The sequence below is a fragment of the Cervus canadensis genome, chromosome 7 (genome assembly GCF_019320065.1).
Source record: "Cervus canadensis isolate Bull #8, Minnesota chromosome 7, ASM1932006v1, whole genome shotgun sequence".
Lineage (NCBI taxonomy): Eukaryota > Metazoa > Chordata > Mammalia > Artiodactyla > Cervidae > Cervus > Cervus canadensis.
Window position 1 is genome coordinate 19,287,869 of NC_057392.1, and position 22,087 is coordinate 19,309,955.

The 22,087-nt window shown below is 51.4% G+C and overlaps 1 protein-coding gene across 1 annotated transcript in view; it reads right to left on the bottom strand.

The window, feature by feature from the left end:
- Nucleotides 1-21,817, bottom strand: part of TMPRSS2 (transmembrane serine protease 2) — a 43,601-nt gene extending 21,784 nt beyond the window's left edge. The window contains exons 1-5 of the mRNA XM_043474464.1: nt 21,703-21,817; nt 11,488-11,558; nt 8,673-8,895; nt 2,585-2,671; nt 1,783-1,896 (exon numbers count right to left, since the gene is read on the bottom strand). Of these exons, the coding sequence (XP_043330399.1) occupies nt 1,783-1,896; nt 2,585-2,671; nt 8,673-8,895; nt 11,488-11,502 (439 nt within the window). The 5' untranslated portion in view covers nt 11,503-11,558; nt 21,703-21,817. The remainder of the gene's footprint in view (nt 1-1,782; nt 1,897-2,584; nt 2,672-8,672; nt 8,896-11,487; nt 11,559-21,702) is intronic.
- Between the last annotated feature and the right edge of the window lie 270 nt (nt 21,818-22,087).

The window sequence follows — 22,087 nt, forward strand, 5'->3', positions numbered from 1 at the left end:
AGTCAGTGATGAAAGAAGCCAATCTGAAAAGGCTACACACATCCTGTAGGATTCCAACTCTATGATACTTGGGAAAAGGCAAAACCATGGAGACAGTAAAAGGATCAGTGGTTTTCTGATGAGAAAGTGGTTTCAAGACAGGGAGGTGAGGGGCTGACAGGCCCAAGTTTCTATCCATGGCTCAGTCTTTGTGGGGACCAGCGCTCACAGAAGCCATTCAGGAGCCACCCAGAATCGCCTCATTGAACAAAAGACCCTTCTATCACCCAGGAAATGACAAGGGCCTTAGGAGCTCGGTGTCAGGAGCTGGGGTCGGGGACCAAATACCAGAACAAAAGATGCACCAGGTGGTCTCATCACTTGAAAATCACCATGGTCTCAGGAGCCCTGTGCTGGGAACTGGGGTCAGAGACCAGCACCTGTCCTCTATTTAATCTCACAGTGTATGAATGTATGTATTAGTATCTGTGAGCATGAGACTGTGTGTTAGTGTGTTATATGAGAGTGTAAGGGAAGTGGTAGGTGGGATTTTTCACTGCATACCCTTAGCTACTTCCTGAATTTTGATCTATTTGAGGACATTAACTCTTACAGTATTTAAATAAATACAACTTCAACATTAAGAAGAGAAAGTCTCTCCAGGCAACATCATGAGTTGGTCTTACTAGAGTTATCCAAACGTGTGTGGACACAGGTATTAAAACATCAAACACCATTCCATCCAATAGAGTAACCACATCTGCTCAACCTCAGAAACTCTCCACTTTACTTAAGAAAATGGTGACAAATATACTATCACCCATGAAGGCAAAGCACTATGTGGACAGTCTGCAGAGTGAGTGAGTCTGCCAAGTGCAAATCCTCTCCTGTAGGCGAGAACTCCAGGAACTCCCAGTGCAGAGGAACCCACGGGCAGGACAACAGTGTCTCACACAGGTGCCCTGACCTGGACGTGGGGTGTAAAAGAGAACCATCTCCCCAGGACAGCCACAGAAGGGTGGACAGCTCTAGGGTGGAGCACAGCCTCTGTCTACACTTGCACTCAACGTTAATGGCTCCCAGAGCATGTAGCAGGCTTCAGGCTTTGGGTAGGGTCTTCAGCGGATATCAGCGCAACCCTCATCCTCAGGCATCATTTTCCCTGCTACACCTACTTTGTGTTCAGTTGCTCAGTCGTGTCTGACTCTGTGTGACCCCATGGATTATAACCCACCAGGCTCCTCTGTCCATGGGATTCTCCAGGCACGAATACTGGAGTGGGTTGCCTTTCCCTTCTCCAGGGGATCTTCCCGAACCATGGACCGAACGCATGTCTCTTGCATCTCCTGCACTGGGAGGTGAATTCTTTACCACTAGTGCCACTTGGGAAGCCCACAGCTACTGAAAAATTCATTGAAAATAAAAGCAGAAGCAGTGTCCACCCTGGGACAACAGACATAGACCACCCGAAAGGCAGCTTGCTTAGAAACCACAGAGCCCACTCCCAACCTGATATTTTAAACAGTTTGCTGTTTTAGTCACATCCTGTGGCAGCTGGGGCATGAATGTGGCCTGGCCCTGGGCTGTGGTCTCCCATCCCCTGGCTGTGTGACTCCAGGCGGGAGCTCGCCCCCTCTGAGCCTGTCTCCTCACTTGAAAACTGGGCTTGGAAGCAAGGTTCAGCCTCCAGGAATGGAGTCGGTGATGGAGTGATTGACATGCGGGATACGGGCCTGGCACCGTGCGCCTGCCTTGCTGTGGCCTCTGTGGGGGCCCCCTCCCACCAGCAGCCCCGCCACTCACCGCAGCGGTTCTCGTCCTCGCCACCGGGGCAGTGCAGGATGCCATCGCACCAGAGAGAGGGGCTCACGCAGGTCCCGGAGGAGCCGCACTCCAACCCTGAGCACCTGTCCTCCACTTGCAGAGAAACAGAGGGAGACGCCCATCAGGCTGAGAATCCAAGGAAACCCCCAGCCCTCGGGACAAGAGACAGCAAGCCGTCCCCTTCTATGTTAAAAGGAGGGGATGGGTCCTTGCCGACAGCGTATGTCAAAGGAAGCAGGGCTGACCACAGCAGTGGTGAATCCCCCGGGTTTATCACTTCCGGTCAGAGGCGGATCCCTAACCTGGGATCTAGACAGCCGTTCCCCGAGCCCCCGCCACACGGGTGAGTCCTGTGACCCATGATCCCTGCCCCAGGCTGGTGGAGGAGGCCTGGCTGTGGGTGCAGGAGCCCCCCGGGGAGGGTAGGCCTCCAGTCACCAGCGTGTACACTGAAATGCAGGAGACGGGTGTGCCCCCGAGCTGCGGGTGCTCACGAGTGCCAGGCCCCACCCGGTGTCCTAAAGCACAGGGCGAACTCAGCGTGCTTGTCCCCCATGTGTCAATACCACATGAAGGACAAGGGATCTTGACAACCCACAGGCGAGGAGGAAGTACGCCAACGAGACTGGCAGCTTCCAAGAAAGGTTATCCAAGCATCTGGTAGTCAAACGGGAGGAAAGAGATGGGAAGCTTCCTGAGGGGCTGTGGGTGGGCCCCTGGTCCAGACAGCAGGGCTGCTGAAGGGCCAGCACAATGCAACTCGGCCCTGGACGGCACTTACTGTACTTCCAGAGGAGGACGGCGGCAAGGATTGCTCCTGCCAGTAGGGCCGCCAGGGTGAAGGTGACGCACAGGACTTTCTTAGTCTCTGCAGGAAAAGAAGTACACAACTTAGTCACCTGGTTTCTTAGACTCTCAAATTTCATGCAGTACTTTTATGGTATATCTTATCAAGGAATAATAATTTTGTTTACACTTAAACAGGGCTTTTCTGATAGCTCAGTTGGTAAAGAATCTGCCTGCAATGCAGGAGACACCAGTTTGATTCCTGGGTCGGGAAGAAGACCCTGGGGAAGGGATAGGCTACCCACTGCAGTATTCTTGGTCTTCTCTTGTGGCTCAGCTGGTAAAGAATCCTTCTGCAATGTAGGAGGCCTGGGTTCAATCCCTGGGATGGGAAGAGTCCCTGGAGAAGGAAAAGGCTACCCACTCCAGTATTCTGGCCTGGAGAATTCCATGGACTATATAGTCCATGGGGTCGCAAAGAGTCGGAAACGACTGAGCGACTTTCACTTACTTACTTACTTATACACTTAAATATTATTCAGCCATAAAAAGAATGAAACTGAGTCAGCTCTAGTGAGGCAGATGAACCTAGAGCCTATCATACAAGAGTGAAGTAAGTCAGAAAGAAGAAAGCAAATATCATGTTTTAAAACATGCATATGGAATCTAGAAGAATGGTACTGATGAAACGATCTGCAAGGCAGGAATAAAGAGGCAGACACAGAACAGCCTTGTGGACACAGTGGGGGAAGGAGAGGGCGGGACAAACGGAGAGAGTGTCGTTGACACGTACACACCACCGGGTGTAAAGCAGCCCGTGGGAAGCTGCTGGTCAACACAGGGGCTCAGCTCGGCGCTCTGTGATGGCCTCGAGGGGCGGGATGGGGGGCTCGGTGAGAGGGAGGCTCAAGAGGGAGGGGACCTATGTATGCTTGTGGCTGATTCTCAGTGTCCGTACAGCGGAAACTAGCACGACATTGTAAAGCAATTATATTTCCATTTTTTAACAGTGACTTTTCTCTTTAAGAGCATATCCTGTGAGGCCTTATTTCTTCCAGAGAGTTGAACTAAAGTTAACTTTTTGGAGAACCAGAGCAGGAAGCCGTGATACAAAGCAAACATAGACTGAAGTTAAGCTCTTAAGAAAGTAAGATAGTCTTTGAGTCTTAAGTCCAAAAACTGATGAATGTAAAAAATTGGTTGAATAAAGGAAATATACCTTGCTCCATTAATTGCAAGCATAAGCAAAATAATAATAACACTCCCCAAACTGTCATCTCCAGGGATGTCCCTGGCTGTCCAAAGGTTAAGACTCCAAGCTTCCAATGCAGGGGCCCCAGGTTTGACGCCTGGTTGGGGAGCTAAGATCCTGCAAGCCACAAAGCACAGCCATTCTCTCATCTCCATGTCGGGGTACTCGAGGCAGGAGAAAAAAGCCTCTTCCTCAAGGCAGTTTAGGGAATGGGTGGGCCAGAGTCACACTGACTCACTGACTCACAGTCACTGGACTCATGTGGCTATTTTCACTTTAATTAATTCTCATGTTAAATGATATTAAATCATTCTGTAAATTCAACTGCTCAATAGTCCCACATGGCCAGTGGCTGCCGCGCTGGACTGTGAAGAGGAAGGATGATCTATCACTGTGGGAGTATCTACAGGGCAGTGCTAGGGTCGCTCCCCAGGTCTGAGGACAGGAGCTCTGGGCTCACATTTCTGCCAAGAAGACAAGTTATAGGACAAGGTCACCAGAGTTTGCTTCTGCTGCTTCTGCTAAGTCACTTCAGTCGTGTCCGACTCTGTGCGACCCCATAGACGGCAGCCCACCAGGCTCCCCCGTCCCTGGGATTCTCCAGGCAAGAACACTGGAGTGGGTTGTCATTTCCTTCTCCAATGATGAAAGTGAAAAGTGAAAGTGAAGTTGCTCAGTCACGTCCAACTCTTCGCAACCCCATGGACTGCAGCCTACCAGGCTCCTCCGTCCACGGGATTTTCCAGGCGAGAGTCCTGGAGTGGGGTGCCATTTGAAAACAAACCGACACGCCACTATTGGTCAGAGCGTAAGCCACAAGTCCTTCGAAGCTTCCGAGTAAGACGCCCACAACCACCACCCCCAGCAGTTCCTGTGCAGAGAGCGCCCCAGAGCCGGTGCTTCCCTCGGGAGATGGGTGGATGGGCAGAGGAGAGGAGAGCCAGGGCGAAGGCTCTTATACAACCTACTACTCCTTAGCTGCTACAGGAGGACATCGGGCAGCAGCAGTGGAGCCCATGGGGAGGCCCTGCACCCGACCTGTGCACATTTTTCCTTCCAGAAGTCCACCAGACCAAGACGTCCAGTTCCTGGAGTCAGTTGAACCACTGGATCTGAGCATGAACCCTCAGCCCTCATTCTGTTACCACATTCTGCAGATTCCACAGTCTGTGCTCAAACCGGCTTAGGAATCACCTGGGCAGCCTGTTACCCAGAGATTCTGACTCAGCTAGGGGAGAGGAGGCGAGTCTCAGACCTACAGGCTCCTGGGTGAGGTCATGGCCGCTGGTCTGAAGAGTGCCATGTGACACCAGCCACGTGTTATCAGGACTTGGTTCGCGGTCAATGTGTCTGGCAGCAGGCAAGGTGGTGTCGCCAAGGAGGCCCAGGGGAAATTCCAAATGGTCAATTTGATTCATCAGTAAAGGGTGATTTCTTCCTTTGGGTGACTTTCCTGTGTGTCATAGTATCCAAGATAAGACACCGTGCCTGGTGAGTAGAAGGATGTTAAACCAGGCATCCTGAACCTCTCATTGAGAGGGTGTCCTAAACTAGGTGTCCTGAACCTCTCCTGGACAGGGTGGCAACCTGCTCGGCTCTCGCTAGGAGTGTGGGCAGCGGGGGCCCCAGATCTCACTGCTGGTGGACAGCTATTTCGGGATCAGAGTCTGGCCAGTTAGACTGGAATGGGTGCTGGTTTGCAATTGTACCTATTTGGGTGTAGGTACAACTGACTAATCATTTGTCCTTGTTATTGTTGTTCAGTCCCTAAGTCATGTCCGATTCTTTGCAATTCCATGGACTGCAGCACGCCAGGCTTCCCAGTCCCTCAATCTTCTGGAGTTTGCTCAGACTCATGTTCACAGAGTTGGTGATGCTATCTAACCATCTCATCCTCTGCCACCTTCTTCTCCTCCTGCCTTTAATTTTTCCCAGCATCAGGGTCTTTTCCAATGAGTCAGCACTTTGCAATCAGCTGGCCAAAGTATTGCAGCTTCAGCTTCAGCATCAGTCCTCCCAGTGAATATTCAGGGTTGAATTCCTTTAGGATTGACTGGTTTGATCTCCTTGCAGTACAAGGGACTCTCTCAAGAGTCTTCTCCAGCACAATTTGAAAGAATCAATTCTTTGGTGCTCAGCCTTCTTTATGGCCCAACTCTCACATCTGTACATGACTACTGGAAAAACCGTGTGTATGTGTTAGTCGCTCAGTCGTGTCCAACTCTTTGCGACCCCATGGACTGTAACCCTCCAGGCTCTACTGTCCATGGGATTCTCCAGGCAAGTGTACTGGAGTGGGTTGCCATTTCCTTCTCCAGGGGATCTTCCTGACCCAGAGACTGAACCTGGGTCTCCCACATTACAGGCAGATTTTTTTACCATCTGAGCCACCAGGGAAGCTTCTGACCATATGGACCTCTGTCAGCAAAGTGATGTCTCTGCTTTTTAATACACTGTCTAGGCTTTCCTAGAGCAAGCATCTTCTAATTTCATGGTTGCAGTCACCATCCGAAGTGATTCTGGAACCCCCAAAAAATAAAATCTTGTCACTGCTTCCACTTTTTTCCCCTTCTATCCACCAAGAAGTGATGGGACCAGATGCCATGTCTTAGTTTTTTTAATGTTGAGTTTCAAGCCGGCCTTTTCACTCTCCTCTTACCTTCATTGTTATTAATTGTTGATGTAGCCCTTCTGTGACCAGTGTCAACTATTTGCCTCACAGGATTGTTGACCTTCAGGCCTCCAAAACCCGAACGCTAACACATGCATTAAGGTTCAATGTGAAAGATCTCTTGCTAAAATAAACAGAGCCGGGAAGATAAAATGTCCCTTGTACTCTGAGGATCTCTTGACTTTGTGCTATTTAAGTCACTTGCAAAATACTGTCAGGCTCTGACAGGCTATATACTGCTGCATGACTCCAACTCTATATTCTAAAAAAGACAAAATTACAGAGACAAATCAGTGGTTGCCAAGAGTTAGGGAAGGATGAGCTAAGACCATGAGGGGCTAAGACCAGCGGTCCTCAGCCTGGGTACCATGGACATCTTGGCGGGGTCATCCTTGGTGGTGGTCATTCTGTGCACTGGAGGATGTTTAGCATCATCACTGGCACCTAACAAGTAGATGCTAGTAGCAACCCCACCCCAGTTAGAGCAACCAAAACTGTCTCCGGACATTGCCAAATGCCCCTGAGGGTCAACATCACCCTGTTAGGAGCCACCGGTCTCAATCGAACAGCCACCACCAGAAAGACATCAGTGCAGAGACAAGTTTTTTCTTGAACCACGATGAACTGATGGAAAGAGAATCACACAGGAAAGGAGTAGGAGTAATTAAGGAGAAGGGATCACCAAGGGGTAGAAAACATAGGAATGGAAGAGAGTAGCGGTGGGGAGAAGGAAGGATGGAAGAGCCAGATATCTGTGAAGCATGAGGGAGACAAAGGAAAGGACAGAGACAGAAATACAAGTGACGGCAGTTGTGAAGAGCTAGGGAGGTCTGAGGAGAGCAATCTTCAAAGGGTACAGATATTACCTGATGCCACTCTTTATGGTGGGTTGTTGGCACATGGAAATTCACCCTGTCATAGATCTTTAACTGTGTGAGTTGTGTGTGAGGGTATGTGTATCTCACAAAATAAAATGTTATCAATGAAAATGTCCCTTGGGCCAGCCCCTGTACTAGCTCTGTGCTCATATAAGTAACTGGCTGTACTAGTCCTGCCTGGGCGGTGCTTACCACATCAACTTGCCTAAGTTACAAGCTAGGGGAGTGGGCACAAAGGGAAGGGATCTGGAGGGAAAGAAGATAAAATGAAATGTAAGGAGAGCAGACATGGGCTTCCCTGGTGGTCCAGAGGCTAAGACTCCATGCTTCCAATGCAAGGGGCACGGGTTCAATCGCTGGTCGCAGAAATAAGATCCTGCGTGCAGCATAATGGGGCCAAAATGATTAATTAATTAATTAAAAATATGAACTATTAAAAAAGAAAGCAGACAAATGAGAGGACATGAAAGACATGGAATTAAGGTGGTGGGCAGAAGACACACCACCTGCAGTCCCTCACCCGCTCCATGGCCCGCTCAGGTCTGCCTACAAGATCCTTCAAGCCATGAGAAAATGTTGCAGATGCTTCTGGGTGACAACCCCACCAGCCACTTCCTTCACTGAATACAGAATACTCATCAAGCACCTTGACCATGACTTGTAGCATCCAGGAAATGGGTACATGGAGAAAGGTTGTTTCTTCCTGCACTGGGGGCTGGGGGCTTACCATCTACTCAAGATAATACAGTAGTAAACCACGCAGACAAGAAGCAGTTCAGAGAGGCTGGGCTGGAAAGACCACCCTGGGTGGTACAGGCCAAGCTGGGACAGGAGCGTTAGTGGGAGATGAAGGTCTTAGCAGCTACGTATGTGTGCTTTGCGCTCAGTCGTGTCCAGCTCTTTGCAACCCCATGGACTGTAGCCTGCCAGGCTCCTCTGTCCATGGGATTCTCCAGGCAAGAGTAATGGAGTGGGTAGCCATTTCCTCCACCAGGGGATCTTCCTGACCCAGGGATCGAATTCACCACTCTGGCATATCCTGCACTGGCAGGCAGATTCTTTAACACTAGCGCCACCTAGCTAAGAGGGCCCCAAAGGCCCCCGGGGGGTGAGAACCAGGGTCCACAACTTTGACACAGAGATGGGGAAGGGAGAGGCATGCACATCAGCCTTGCAGACCGAGGAGATCTGGCACTGGGCTGGTGGGGGCAGAGGGCACACTGGAGAAGGCAGACCCAAAATTCGGTTCCATTAGAGAAAATAAAAGCAAAAAGGGTCCTACTTGAGGTGCACGCTGTCCCGGATGGAGGTTTGGGCTGCCTGTAGATGACAGGTGTCGAGGCGTGCGTCTGAACCCTTGGGGTGTACTGGGGCACCGCGGGCGGGTAGTACTGAGCTGGGAACACCTCGTAAGCAGGGGGAGCCGTGGGCAGCTGCTGAGGGTACAAGCTTTCCGGCTGGTATCCATGGTTCTCATAGTAAGGCCCGACACCTGGTGAGGATCCCTAAACGATTAAAAAGAAGATGAATGATACAGAGCTGTACTTATTCCAAAGCTGAAAGAAACATTCCATGGCACTCAGTCAGTTCACGGGGACAGCACTGCAGATTCCTGTGTGAAAGTGAAACTCTCAGTTACTCAGTCATGTCTGAGTCTTCGTAACCCCATGACTGTAGCCCGCCAGGCTGATATTCATGGAATTTTCCAGGTAAGAATACTGGAGTGGGTAGCCAATCCCTTCTCCAGGGGATCTTCCTGACCCAGGGATCAAACCCATGTCACCTGCATTGCAGGTGGATTCTTTACCCCTGGGCCAACAGGGAAGCCCATTGGAATCTTAGTATTCTACCAATTTTTTGTGAACACTATGTAGACAGTGGTAAATCTTTTCTTAAAAATGTGTTTTCTAGCTTGTCATTTGCTTTTTAATTTTGGTTTTACTTGTCATTGTTTTTCTTTTCTTTTTTTTTTTTTTTTTTGCACTTCTCTCCTCCCCTTATGCCTACTTAAAATCTGTCCTTTCCAAACCCTGACCCCCCAAGGCCACTGGGGACCCCAGGAGCTTGTGAATTTGCTGAGCTCAGGCCCACTCCTGCTCCCACAGACCACCCACTCGCTAGGCCACCCTGACAACCGCACCTTCCCTCTTATCTAAGTGCCCACTTGCAACACTCCTCCCCACTCAGTAATTCCTCCCCTTGTTCCTTGCTGACTGAGAGCTCAGAGGGGACTAGTATCCTGAACAGAGGCGACTCAATGCTGAGAATTTTAAATGAGACCTCCAGGGCAGTGTGGTTAGAAAGCAGTGAGCCAATCTTGAGTTTAATAACTCACCAACGTGCCCCTTCCAGAGTCTGAAGCTTGCACCCAAGACCAGAGCAGTAACAGAAAGGGAAAACAGAAGGTAATCTCTCATCTAAATGAGGAAGCCAGAGGCTGAAACAGTGCAGGCGTCTGGTCTCCATCTGAAGCATCTGAGAACTCGCTGACCAAGGTGGCAGCGGGCACGGCGGTCTGACCCTGTGAGCTCCTGTAACGTGGGTTTGGAATTTTAAAAGGAGCCAGTGAAAACTACCAAATACAGGAATGGGGCAGGAAAAGGTCTACTTTCCAGATAGAAGAGAGATCTCTGCTGTCAACCACAACTTTTAGTAACCTAAATGTAAGATGATAAGTGAGATGAGATGCGGAAGGTACAGCCAGTCAGTCAGTTCAGTCTCTCAGTGGTGTCTAATTCTTTGCGATCCCATGGACTGCAGTATGCCAGGCTTCCCTGTTCATCACCAACTCCTGGAGCTTGCTAAACTCATGTCCATCAAGTCGGTGATACCATCCAGCCGTCTCATCCTCTGTTGTCCCCTTCTCCTCCTGCCTTCAATCTTTCCCAGCATCAGGGTCTCTTCCAATGAGTCAGTTCTTTGCATCAGGTGGCCAAAATATTAGAGTTTCAGCTTCAGTATCAGTCCTTCCAGTGAATACTCAGGACTAATTTCTTTTAGGGTTGCCTGGTTTGATCTGCTTGCAGTGCAAGGGACTCTCAAGAGTCTTCTCCAGCACCACAGTTCAAAAGTATCAATTCTTCAGTGCTCAGCTTTCTTTATAGTCCAACTCTCACATCCATACATGACTACTGGAAAAACCATAGCTTTGACTAGATGTACCTTTGTTGGCAAAGTAATATCTCTGTTTTTCAATATGCTATCTAGGTTGGTCACAGTTTTTCGTCCAAGGAGCAAGAGTCTTTTAAATTCATGGCTGCAGTCACCATCTGCAGTGATTTTAGAGTCCAAGAAAACAAAGTCTGTCACTGTTTCCATTGTTTCCCCATCTGTTTGTCATGAAGTGATGAGACTGGATGCCATGATCTTTGTTTTTTGAATGTTGAGTTTTAAGCCAGCTTTTTCACTCTCCTCTTTCGCTTTCATCAAGAGGCTCAAATGTAAGGTACATTTGTATCCAAAGTGTGGGGAGGGGGCGGGGGGTGTTTCAGAGAGGGGGTGGCCAGCCCTTTGCTTCAGCCCTGGCCTCTCCCAGGCTACGAGTAAGTGAGGCTACACTGCTCTGCTGGCCACTGGTGTCCCGGGCACTCTCTTTTAACTGGGAAGGAATCTTCCTGCAATGTGGGAGACCCGTGTTCAATCTCTGGGTAAGAAAGATTCCCTAGAGAAGGAAACGTCAACCCACTCCAGTATTCTTGCCTGGAGAATCCAATGGACAGAGGATCCTGGTGGGCCACAGTCCATGGGACTACGAACAGTCGGACATGATTGTGCGACTAACACACACACACACACACACATTCCCTCTCTCCACCATCCTGCCTCTGTCTGTCCCCACATCTCACCCCTGCCCTCTGTTCCATCCTGATCCGAGCAGGAAGAACCTCATACCACCACACCCCCTACAACTGCACAATGGCCACGCAACTCCCGCCACCCCACTCCTGCTCACCCCTGACCCCCGGAATGCCTTCACAGCATCCAGCAAGCATCCAGCAGACAGTTCTGACAGCACTGACCAGCACAGGCCGCTGCTGGAAACAGCAGAAGGAACCCAGGACGGGGCAAGGCCAGGGAGGTAATGATTAACCACTTACTGAGTTTAAAGCCATCCTGATGTTATCAGCAGCATCGGGTCAAGGGAGGTATTTGGAACGTTCGCGTTGACCTAGAGGAAAGAACGACAGGACTGTTTTGTTTCCATACTGGTGAGTTTGTGGGAGATGAGACAGGAAAGAACCAGAAGACGTTCTGGGCAACAGTCACCTCTCGCCACAACCACGGCAGTTGTGCCTGCTCACCTTCACATTCACCTCATCACTGTACCCACAGCTGCCCACCCCGAAGCATCCGGGGACCTGCTCGCTTGTAACTTACATTCAGGGCCTGCCTCACTCACCCTGCTCCCACCGGGAGGCCCAGACTTCCCGGACATTACATCCACCAAAACGAGAATCCAGTAAAAAAGAAATGGGCTTGGGGAATTTTCAGCCAACAATTCGGCAGAGGTGATGCAAAGCAAAGCCCTGGGTCAGCTCCTGACAGTGCCATGTCCCCTGATGCCCTTGGGCGAGTGACCTCTCTGGATGCCGGGCAGAAGCAAACGCAGCCATCACACGGGCTTGTTTGGATGAGGATTTAACTTGAGGGTGCAGGCAGACACCTCACATGCCCCAGCAGTGGCAGGTGTGATGAGAGGTTGTGGCTCTTCCCTCCAGAGCATCCTCAGGGAGAATGAGCAGCAGTCCACCCCCCACCCTCCCACCCCCACCATGGAGCAAGTGGTCTAGAGCTTAGACCCAGAGGGAGGCCACACCTGACTTTTCAAATAACCCATCAGGGGCTTTCCTGGTGGTGCAGTGGCAAAGACTCCGTGCTCCCAATGCAGGGGGCCCAGGTTGGACCCCTGGTCAGGGTACTAGATCCCACATTCCGCAACTAAAGATCCTGTGTGCTGCAACCAAGACTCCATGCAGCCAAATAAGTAAATAAAATATTTTTTAAAAAAAACAAGCTGTATGAGGTGAGAGGGAGGTTCAAGAGGGAGGAGACAGATGTATACGTATGGCTGATTCATGCTGATGTATGGCAGAAACCAACACAATATTGTAAAGCAATTACCCTTCAATTAAAAATAAATAAATCTTAAAAAGCAGAGGAAGAAAAAACCCAACACATACACATACAAACAAGCCATGGAGTCGCTGTAACCTTAATCAATACAAACGTGTAAAAATTCTATAAAACACATTTAGACTCACTCGATACTCCACTTACTATTCCCAAATCCAGCAAAGAAGGAAATTCAGGACTAACCACTTGAGTGGTTTCTAAAGATATCAGTCCAAGAGACTTTTCAAGCAAGAATACTGGAGTGGGTTGCCATTTCCTGCTCCAGGGGATCTTCCTGGCCCAGGGATTGAACCCACTGTCTCCTGTGTCTCCTACATTGGCAGGTGGATTCTTTGGCACTGAGCCACCTGGGAAGCCCTGTACAATACACTTATCAACATATAAGGAAATTGGTCACGAAAAATAAAGCCCTTGGTCATCTTGTTTGCAGACGTTTTTGAACAGTGGTGTCTAGGAAGACCATCAACATAAAAAGCTTTATGTTAACAGCCCATCTGACGTCACTCTTTCCATCATAAGCAAATAATGGCTTTTGTCCACCACTCCTGGCTGCCTTGAATTGATCAAACAGTAATTCCAAGAAACGGCCTTCACAATCACCCACCCACAGGCCCTGTCCTGGGTGAGAAAGCTCTGGGCTTCAAAGCTGGTAGATCTGGTCAGAGCATCTTTCATCTGTAGAGTGCCTGGTGCATAGCCAATGCAGGCAGCAAAGTAGGGTGGTTGCGCCCATGACTCCTGGGACCAGACTCTGGATCCAAACCAAACGCACTCACACTAGCCATGACCTGGGGGCAAGCCTAATAAAGCTTCCGGGCCTCGGTTTCCTTGTCTGTAAAACAGGGAAATGGTTTAACGAATCATTAGGGTTGGTTTGCCTAAGTCACTGCTTTTTAAAAGTGGTTTCACTGTACATGATACAGAAGTTATCTAGGACATACTAGAAGCATCTTTCAGAAGAATGTAGTTCGCTGTTTACTTAGTATAAGAGGTTTTTGCACAGTGTAACAAACATAGTACTTACAAACCTGTTTTTAAAAAAAAAAAAAAAGGAGGGGGAGGGGATAACAGTGGCACCCAATACAGGGCTGAAAAAGAAATAAAATGAATCCAAATTGGCAAAGAAGAAGAAAAACTGTCACTGTTGGCAGATGGCATGATACTTACTCTACATAGAAAACCCTAAAGATGCCACCAGAAAACTACTAGAACTACTCAATGAATTCAGTAAAGTCGCAGGATACAAAATTAATACACAGAAATCTCTTGCAGTCCGACACACTAACAATGAAAGATCAGAAAGAGAAATTAAGGAAATAATCCCATTTACCATTGCAACGAAAAGAATAAAATATCTAAGGAATAAACCTACCTAAGGAGGCAAACTGGGGAAAATTCTTAAACAGAGGGGATACCAGACCACTTTACCTGCCTCCTGTGAAACCTGTATGCAGGTCAAGAAGCAACAGTTAGAACCAGACATGGAACAACAAGCTGGTTCAAAACTGGGAAAGGAGTACATCAAGGCTGTACATACAGAACTGACTTTGTAGCCCACCAGGGTCCCCTGTCCATGAAATTTTCCTTGCAAGACTACTGGAGAGGGTTGCCATTTCTACTCCAGGGGATCTTCCTGACCCAGGGATAGGACCTATATTTCTTGAGTCTCCTGCATTGACAGGCGGATTCTTTACCACTAACACCACATGGGAAGCTCCTAAAACTGACCATAAAGCTGATAAATGTTGAACAGCCCGTAGAGGCAGGATGGGCCTGATTGGCAGCATTTATAGATTCGCAGATCTGCATCTGGAAAGAATGCCCAAGATACCAACATGAAATCCACCAGCTCTGAAAAACCCACTGGAGCTCAAGCTGGCACTGCCTCTCCGAGTCCCAAGCAAAATTATTATTTGACTCGTTACACATTAAAAAAAAACCCAAACATTAACTTGGATAAATAAAAATATAAGTCAGTGTGTTTAATCTCGGGAAAATTTGCTGAACAAGTCACAAGGAAGATGTACCAGATCTTTCATTTGCTTTTCATGTAAAGATAAAATAAAAGAACCAGTTCGTGCTGACAGCTTTGAGATTTTTTTAAGATTAAAAAAATAAAAAGAGTCAACATGATTCCAGGTACGAGGGAAAAAACCTGACCCATACCCAGGAGGAGGGGATCAGCATGTAGAATATACACGATGTTTACATCTTTACGTGGGTGTGATGATCACATAATAATAACCTTTCCTACTTCTGCTCTGTAACGAGAGACGTTTCTGAGACTTGACAGCAGTACAGAATCCTCTCGTCTAAGCAGGAAAAGCTGGCACCTTCCTTGGATTAGTTTCAGGTGAGTCCTGCCCTGGCCAAGGTTCTTGCCCCTGGTTTCTCTGCCCGCAGTGGCAGGCACTCCCTGGGCCTCTGAGCTATCTTACCAGTTATAGGTTTGGTTGGAGTTACAGGAAATGAAAATCTGATCTCACTGGCGGCTCTCCCAGTTTAAGAGCCCTCTGAAAGGACTGATGAATCAGTGCCCGAAATCCACACTCCCTAGTCATTCAAGATCCCAAACAGTGAGACCAGGAAGCCAGGAGCCCAGGGGCACCGGGAGCCGCAGCCGTGAACTGTCCCCTAAAAGCCCAGGACCCAGAAATGACTGCAGCACCACCCTCTCTCACCCAGAGACCCCAGGGCCGGTAGACGCTGAGGACCGAGGACACCAAATGTGCCCAGATGGGCTGCCACAGGCTCTGGAAGGGAAGACGAGTCGGAGTGCCCCTAACCATCGGTGTGTGTGTGTGTTAGTAACTCAGTCATGTCCAACTCTTCAAAACCCCATGGACTGTAGCTTGCCAGACTCCTCTGTCTATGGAATTCTGCAGCAGGGGATACTGGAGTAGGTTGCCATTTCCTCCTCCAGGGGATCTTCCTGACCCAGGGATTGAACCCAACTCTCCTGCATTGCAGGCATTCTTTACCATCTGAACTACCAGGGAAGCCTAACTCTCGGTGGCCAGACACAAAGGAAGAAAGGTCTCCCCTGGGACCTGGATCTCATGGGGACGTACTGTGTCCAAAAGGACCAGGGGATCACGTTCTGTGCGATTAATTTCCAAAACAGGCAATTCCACTCCCATACGAGGTAGCCCCTCTCTTTAGCTGGTTTCTGAAAGGAACTAGACAACCCAGATGGCAGAGACAACACTGCCTCTCGAATGTTCTCTCCGGGCATCAGAGGACATCCGTGAGTGCTCTTGATTCCGGAAAGCCAGCCTCGGGGAAGCACTTTTCCCCAAAGTGACCAAGACTCACATGTGGCGAAGCTCTGCCCTGCTGCTTGCTCCTGGCACATGTCCACTTCAACGTCGCCCACTTGAGTGACACGGCAGAGCGTGACTGTCCCGGGCCACCCTGGGCTCTCCTTTCAGGGGACTGACTCAAGCCTCACGTCACCTCCCTGGCCACCACTCGACAGGACGGTGTTGTGGAACGCTACCAGCCTCCCATGACGTGATGAAGCTATTTCTAGACAAGGAGGGTTCCTCCTTACAGTATCTTTACTCTGGACTTCAAAACACATTTGCTGGAGATTTATTTTGAAAACTACCAAACCGACGGAAATGAGGTCAGAGAGGTAGATACCGATGCCCACGCAGGAGTCAGGGGTTTTCCCTATTATGAAGGCGCCACTGACTTTCCCATCATTCATGCATGGGCGCCTGCCCCGGGCCCCCTCTAATGCCTTCCAGACGCCGGTCACGTGATGAGGTGTGACGGGTGGAAGAAACCCCACCTTCCTGACCTCGGATTCGGCGTGCCTTCTTCAAACTCCAAAGCAAACACCACCAACAGATTATCTGAGGGTCCATGACCAATGGAGCCCCTTACGTCTCAGCCACTGCATACAATCACCTTACGCGCGGAGAGGTTCTCGGGTCCCAATGGGGACAAAATGCACCGCGAGAGGGAAGTTAACAGAGACGGTGGTGGATTTAATTAACAGCTCAACATAAACAAATATAAGACTATCAGAGAAAAGGCACACACAGTGGCTGACCCAGGGATGAGAAAGACAGAAGGGGGGAGAGAGCAGCTCGGGAGAGGTACTGCCTGCATCATCCAAGCTTCTTTTTCTATGAATGCCTCATTGTCCAAACGAGATTGCAAACTTTTTAGGGCAGGAATTGAATCTGGTCCTTTTTTTTTCAGTCTAGTTTTGTACCGTACACAGAAAATGTTCCAATTTTTTTTTTTTTTTTTACATCCCAAAGGCCAAATGAGTAAAATGAAATTTAAGACAGAGAGAGCCAGAAAGCCTGCAGGTGGACAAAGCAGACGCCAAATTGAGGATGTGAGTGACCTCACAGGTCCCGGTGCACTGGGCTAACCGAATGCCAGCAGGCAGGCTGGAGAGGTGGCCAGTCCCTCGATAAAGTACAAAAGCCACTGTCTAACGTTCGAAGAACTTGCCTGAGTCCATCTGTGAAATGGGCATGCGTGCCGAGTCACTTCAGTCATGTCCAACTCTTGGCAAACCCATGAACTCTAGCCCGCCAGGGTCCTCTGTCCATGGGATTTCCCAGGCAAGAATACCGGAGTGGGTTGCCATTTCCTTCTCCAGGGGATCTTCCTGACCCAAGGATAGCAGATAAATGGGGTTTTGTCCAGATTAAGTGTGTTCGTGGCCTAACACCATGCCCATCACACGATGAGCCCTCCAGAATAGTGTAATAACAGTAGCTAAGGCACTGATGTATGGGAAAAGGACTCGATTTTTTTGTGTGAAGATCCAAAGGAAGAAGTCAGGATCAAAAAGTTCAGAGGTATCAGGAAGGCAGATTTAACTCAATCCAGGGAAACCAAGTTCCAACAGTGAGGAAGTTTCAGTATCCACTAGGTTCCCTTGTGAGAAGCAGTTCCTCAAACCCCCCAAAAAAACGTTTGATCCAACGTTGGAAGGCTGTGTCTACAGCACATTCTAGAACCAAACTGGGCTTTAGCTGAGAGGCCAGACATGATGATCTTTTATTTTTTGTGATCAGAAACACAAATCTATCCCTAGAAAACACAGGCTTCACATGCCCAGTGTTCAGATCAAGTCTCAGATGAGGCCAGGTGCTAGCCCTGCCAGGAGGGCCCCTCCGAAAGCAGGGAGCTTAAAGCGATGCTGACGTGAGGTGACATCCAAACAACCCACCATAAAAGCCTGGGCTTCATCTCACCTTCCAGATCAGAGCTCCCTAGAAAATAATTCTCTAATGGATGTCCACTAGAAGTCCAACGGAGCTCCCAATGATTCCGTCCACTCTGCCTTTGCAGAAGCTTCCAGACTTAAGCTTTTGTTGCTGTTTACTTGCAGCTAGCTGCAAGAATTAATGTGAATTGCAGGACTTCCCTAGTGGCTCAGATGGTAAGAATCCGACTGCAGTGTGGGAGGCCTGGGTTCAATCCCTGGGTTGGGAAGATCCCCTGAAGGAGGGCATGGCAACCCACTCCAGTATTCTTGCCTGGAGAATCCCCATGGACAGAGGAGCCTGGCAGGCTGCAGTCCATGGGGTCACACAGAGTCGGACACAACTGAGCGACTAAGCGCAGCACTTGCTAAGTCACGTCCAACTCCTTGCAACCCCATGAACTGTAGCCCGCCAGGCTCCTCTCTGGGTTGCCATTTCCTTCTCCAAGCCTTTCAAACATTTCCTGCTTCCTTATCACATTTCTGCACCCTTGACCCTCCTGCACCCCCCACCCCCCCACACACACACAACATAAATGCCTGGAGCTTCCACTCAAGGCAAGTCCTTCCCACCGTCTCCTTAACTGACCTCTAACAAGAGCATAATGTTCTGCTTTGGGTCACCTGCCCTCTTCAAGATTCACACTATTCACAGTTCAAGGAGCTGCCCACACGCCCACCATAAAATCAGGGTCTGTCGTTCTCCCTGGATGTCTCTAAGACTGCCCATGACATTGTTCACGCCCCTGGTTCCTCTTCGCTGGACCTCTGTCCAGTGGCTGGGGCAGACCAAGTCCGAGGTCACCTCCCCTTCTTCCTGATCTTGAGTTCTGCCTGAGTTGTTCCTCAGACCTGGCTGTGTGATCAGCTGAGCCCTCTGCTACTGCATTTGGGACCAGGCTGGCCATCGGCACGGTGAAGGCGGGGGCTCTGGGAGTCCCCTCCCCCACATCCAGGCCCACCATCCTGAGCGGCTTGCAAGCCAGATCCCCCAAAATAGCCTATACATAGGAGTTCCCAACCTCAAGTTAGGAAGGGACTCACCAAGCCTGGCCCAATTCACATCTCAGCACCCAGGTGTGTGACACTTGCCATTCCCTCCCCAGAGGCCCCTTAGCTCATCTTGGGGGTCCCCTAGAGGGTGCCAAGAAGGGCAGCAAAGACTGAGCAATTGTGGGAAGCAAGACCACCCAGCAGACCCAGAGCTGAGAGAGCAGCAGAGGGTGGAGGAGCCTTGAGTGTGCCCCCACCCCTAGGCTTCCCCTCCTTAAGTAAGCAAAGCTGACCAGACACTGCTTTGACCCAGTCGCCTTTCCTTTTTCTACCTCCACGCCTAAGGATTGCATAATTCTGGAGGGCTTCGAAAAATAGATTTCCTATTCCATCAGAATCTGATGCAGCAACTGAAACCAGGGCAATGACCCCCAGTGGTCATTGAGGCCCCCAGGACTCCTGCCACAGACCTCAGTGGAAAGAAGTGAGAGGCAGCAGCCTGGAGCCCTGGTTTACACATCCTGGTAGACCCTGTGTCCCAGGCTGGGCCAAGTCTCTGCAACAACCGTCATAGTGTCCTTCGCGTGTCTAGGCTTCATCGCCTACAGGACATTTGTACCATCCGTCCCAGCACCAGAGATGGTCAGCCCTCTGCCCTGCCCCATAAAGGGGCAGGCTGTCCTGGCCTGGTTACCCTGCAAGTGGGCAGCTCCGAGCCAGTGGGGCGGGGGTGGGGGGGAGAGGGAAGGGAAGAAGCTCTGCTCTTGGATCATGAGGAAGTCAGCCTGCCCCTAGAGCCACCCCCTTTCCCACGAGGATTCCAGGCCTCACGAAGCTTCCCTCAAGCCAACTGGCCTGCCTGCACCCCCTGGCCTCCCTACAGGTCATGGGATTGCCTGGGGCAAGTTATTTCCCCTGTCTGCCTTAGTTCCTCACAACTGAGTTACATGGATCATAAAGAGCCTGGAAGGATGCCCAGCTGGAAGTAAAGGCCACATCCACATGGGCTGTTCCTATGATAACAGGGGTACAACCCAGTGTTCTCCTACAATTAAAGCAGGAGTCCAGGGTGGAACAGCCCAGGGTGAGCAGAGGCCAACCACCAAGCAATCCTGAGCACTGTAGGCTCCAGGCGACTACACAACCTTGTAGGAAAAAGACTGACCTTGGAGGAGTCAATAAGAAAGGCATGGCTGGGGATCAAACAAACAAATCTCCCAGTCAAGAACAAAAGGCTCCTGCTGCTGGCCTGCTGAAGGCCTTAAAAGCGGAGAGGGAGGTGTCCACGCCAATCTCAAGGCAGAGCCCCCACCGCAGGTCCCTGACTCCTGTGGTGTGGGCTTGCTGGTGCTGCCCTGGCCTCTCACGTTGACCTCAGGGGTCCAGTAAAGTCGGCTGTGGTGGGGGTGCAGGCAGGCCTACTTCTGGAAAAGCTGTGGAAGACGGAAGCAAACCTCCACTGCCTCCCTGGGTTCCCCAACCCCTGCACCTTACTCAGCAGCAGCCGCGCCTGCGCCCCCAGGAACCTGGGTCAAGTAAGCCCGGCTCCCACTCCCAGCCCCCACCCTCCTGCAGGGGAGATTGGCTCCGTCCCCACTTCCTGGAGATCCTTCGGAGACCTCCCAGGCTAAGTCAACAACCCTCCCCTCACTTCAGATTTTCTAAACACCTTGAAGCTCTCCTTAGCAGCCTTGGTAATTTTCCATCAGTTGGTTGGCTCTCTACAGCCCGGAGCTCCGGGAGCCCAGGGCGCCTGCTGTGTGCCCCGAACCTGCCGTGGTCCCAGTACTACGGCGCGAGTTTGAACCCGGCGGGATTCGCAGGCTCGAGGCAGAGCCCCAGGTGACCCCTGCCCGACAGGCAGATCTCGAGTCGCTATCTTTTCCCTCCCAAACGATCCATTGGGAATCCACCCGACTGGCCCGCAGCCACTTGTGCGTCCGAAAAGGAATTCCGGATTTGGGATCACCGGCCCTTCCCAAAAGCCGGGGCGCACGCCAGGGCCGGCGGCCGCCCGCAACCCTTGCTTCCCCTTTTGAGGCCTGGAAGCGCGAAATTTGGGGCCATAAGGCAGTTCTTAGCGGTGCCCGCTGCCAAGCTGATGCGCTCAGCCGGGCCACAGCCCGGGGCCACAGCCCGGGGTCCTGCCGGACGGCATGCGGTGGACCGAAGCGCCCAGGCGTCGGGACTTGTCCCTGGCATGGAGTGTGAGCCGAGAGATCAGGACCGCTCCTTCCCGCAATGGAAGCGCAGGGGACCGGAGCGGGGGCGGGGGGCGTTGCCGGCTGTCCAGGCGGCCCAACCCTGACCGTGGCCTCGGGGTCGCCGTCTGGGGCCACCGAGCGGTTCGCACCTCGCCCGGAGGCCCTCCAGGCCAGTCCCCGCCGCGCCGGCGTTATCGCTCCCGGCATCTCCGAGAGTTTCCAGTTTCTCCCCACTTTGGGAGGGAGCCAAGAAGCGGGAGTTCAGGTAACACCGCGAGGCTGCAGAGATTTTCCCGAAACAAAGAAGCGGATGGACAACCCTCCCTCTCTCATCGTCCCCGAAGGGAAAAGGCGCACCCCTCGTCCCCAACTCGGAGCTTAAGGGGCCAAGGGAGCATGAGCCGATTTCAGCCAAGAGGACCCACCCCGAGGCACCTTTTCGCCTACCAATTGGCTAAGGGACCGCAGAGTAGCCTGCACCAGCCCAGTGATGCCAACGGAGCAGTCGGCGAGCCTCTGACCCCCGCGCCAAGGCGTCCCAGGCTCCCGGAACCCTCCCGACCTCACGCAGGTCGCTTTGCCGGGCTCAGCCCCTTGCGTCCCGACGGCGGGAGGACGGACTCACTAGGCCGGAGCTGCTCACACCTGGCTTCACCTCCCGCTACTCCCAACCCAGCCCGGGCGCCCAGGTCCTCCCTTGCTCCCGGGATCTCCAGCATAGAGAACCCGTCGCGCGCGCCACTTACCTGCTACGCTCCGGGGCAGCTCCCCTCCCCTCACCCCTTCCTCCTCCTGCTTCTCCTCCGCCTCCTCTGGAGTTCGCTTCTTCCTCGGCCCAGCTCGGAGTCCCCGACCCTCCCCGGCTCTCGCTTTAATCCTGGGAGGCGGTGTCCGAGCGCCCAGGGCAACACCCCCAAGCGCCGGTCCCAGGTCACCTCGGACAGAGGGAGGGGACGGACCGGAACGGCTGTCCCGGGCGGGGCTGGTCGGGCCGAAGGCGGCGAGAGGAGGAGTTTCCTCCAGGGAAAGCCCGGCACGCGCTCCCGGAGAGACCCAGAGGGAGTTCGGGGGACGCTTCCATCCCCGGCGGGCAGTCTAGGGTTGGAGAGGAGCGCGTCTCCCTCCCGCATT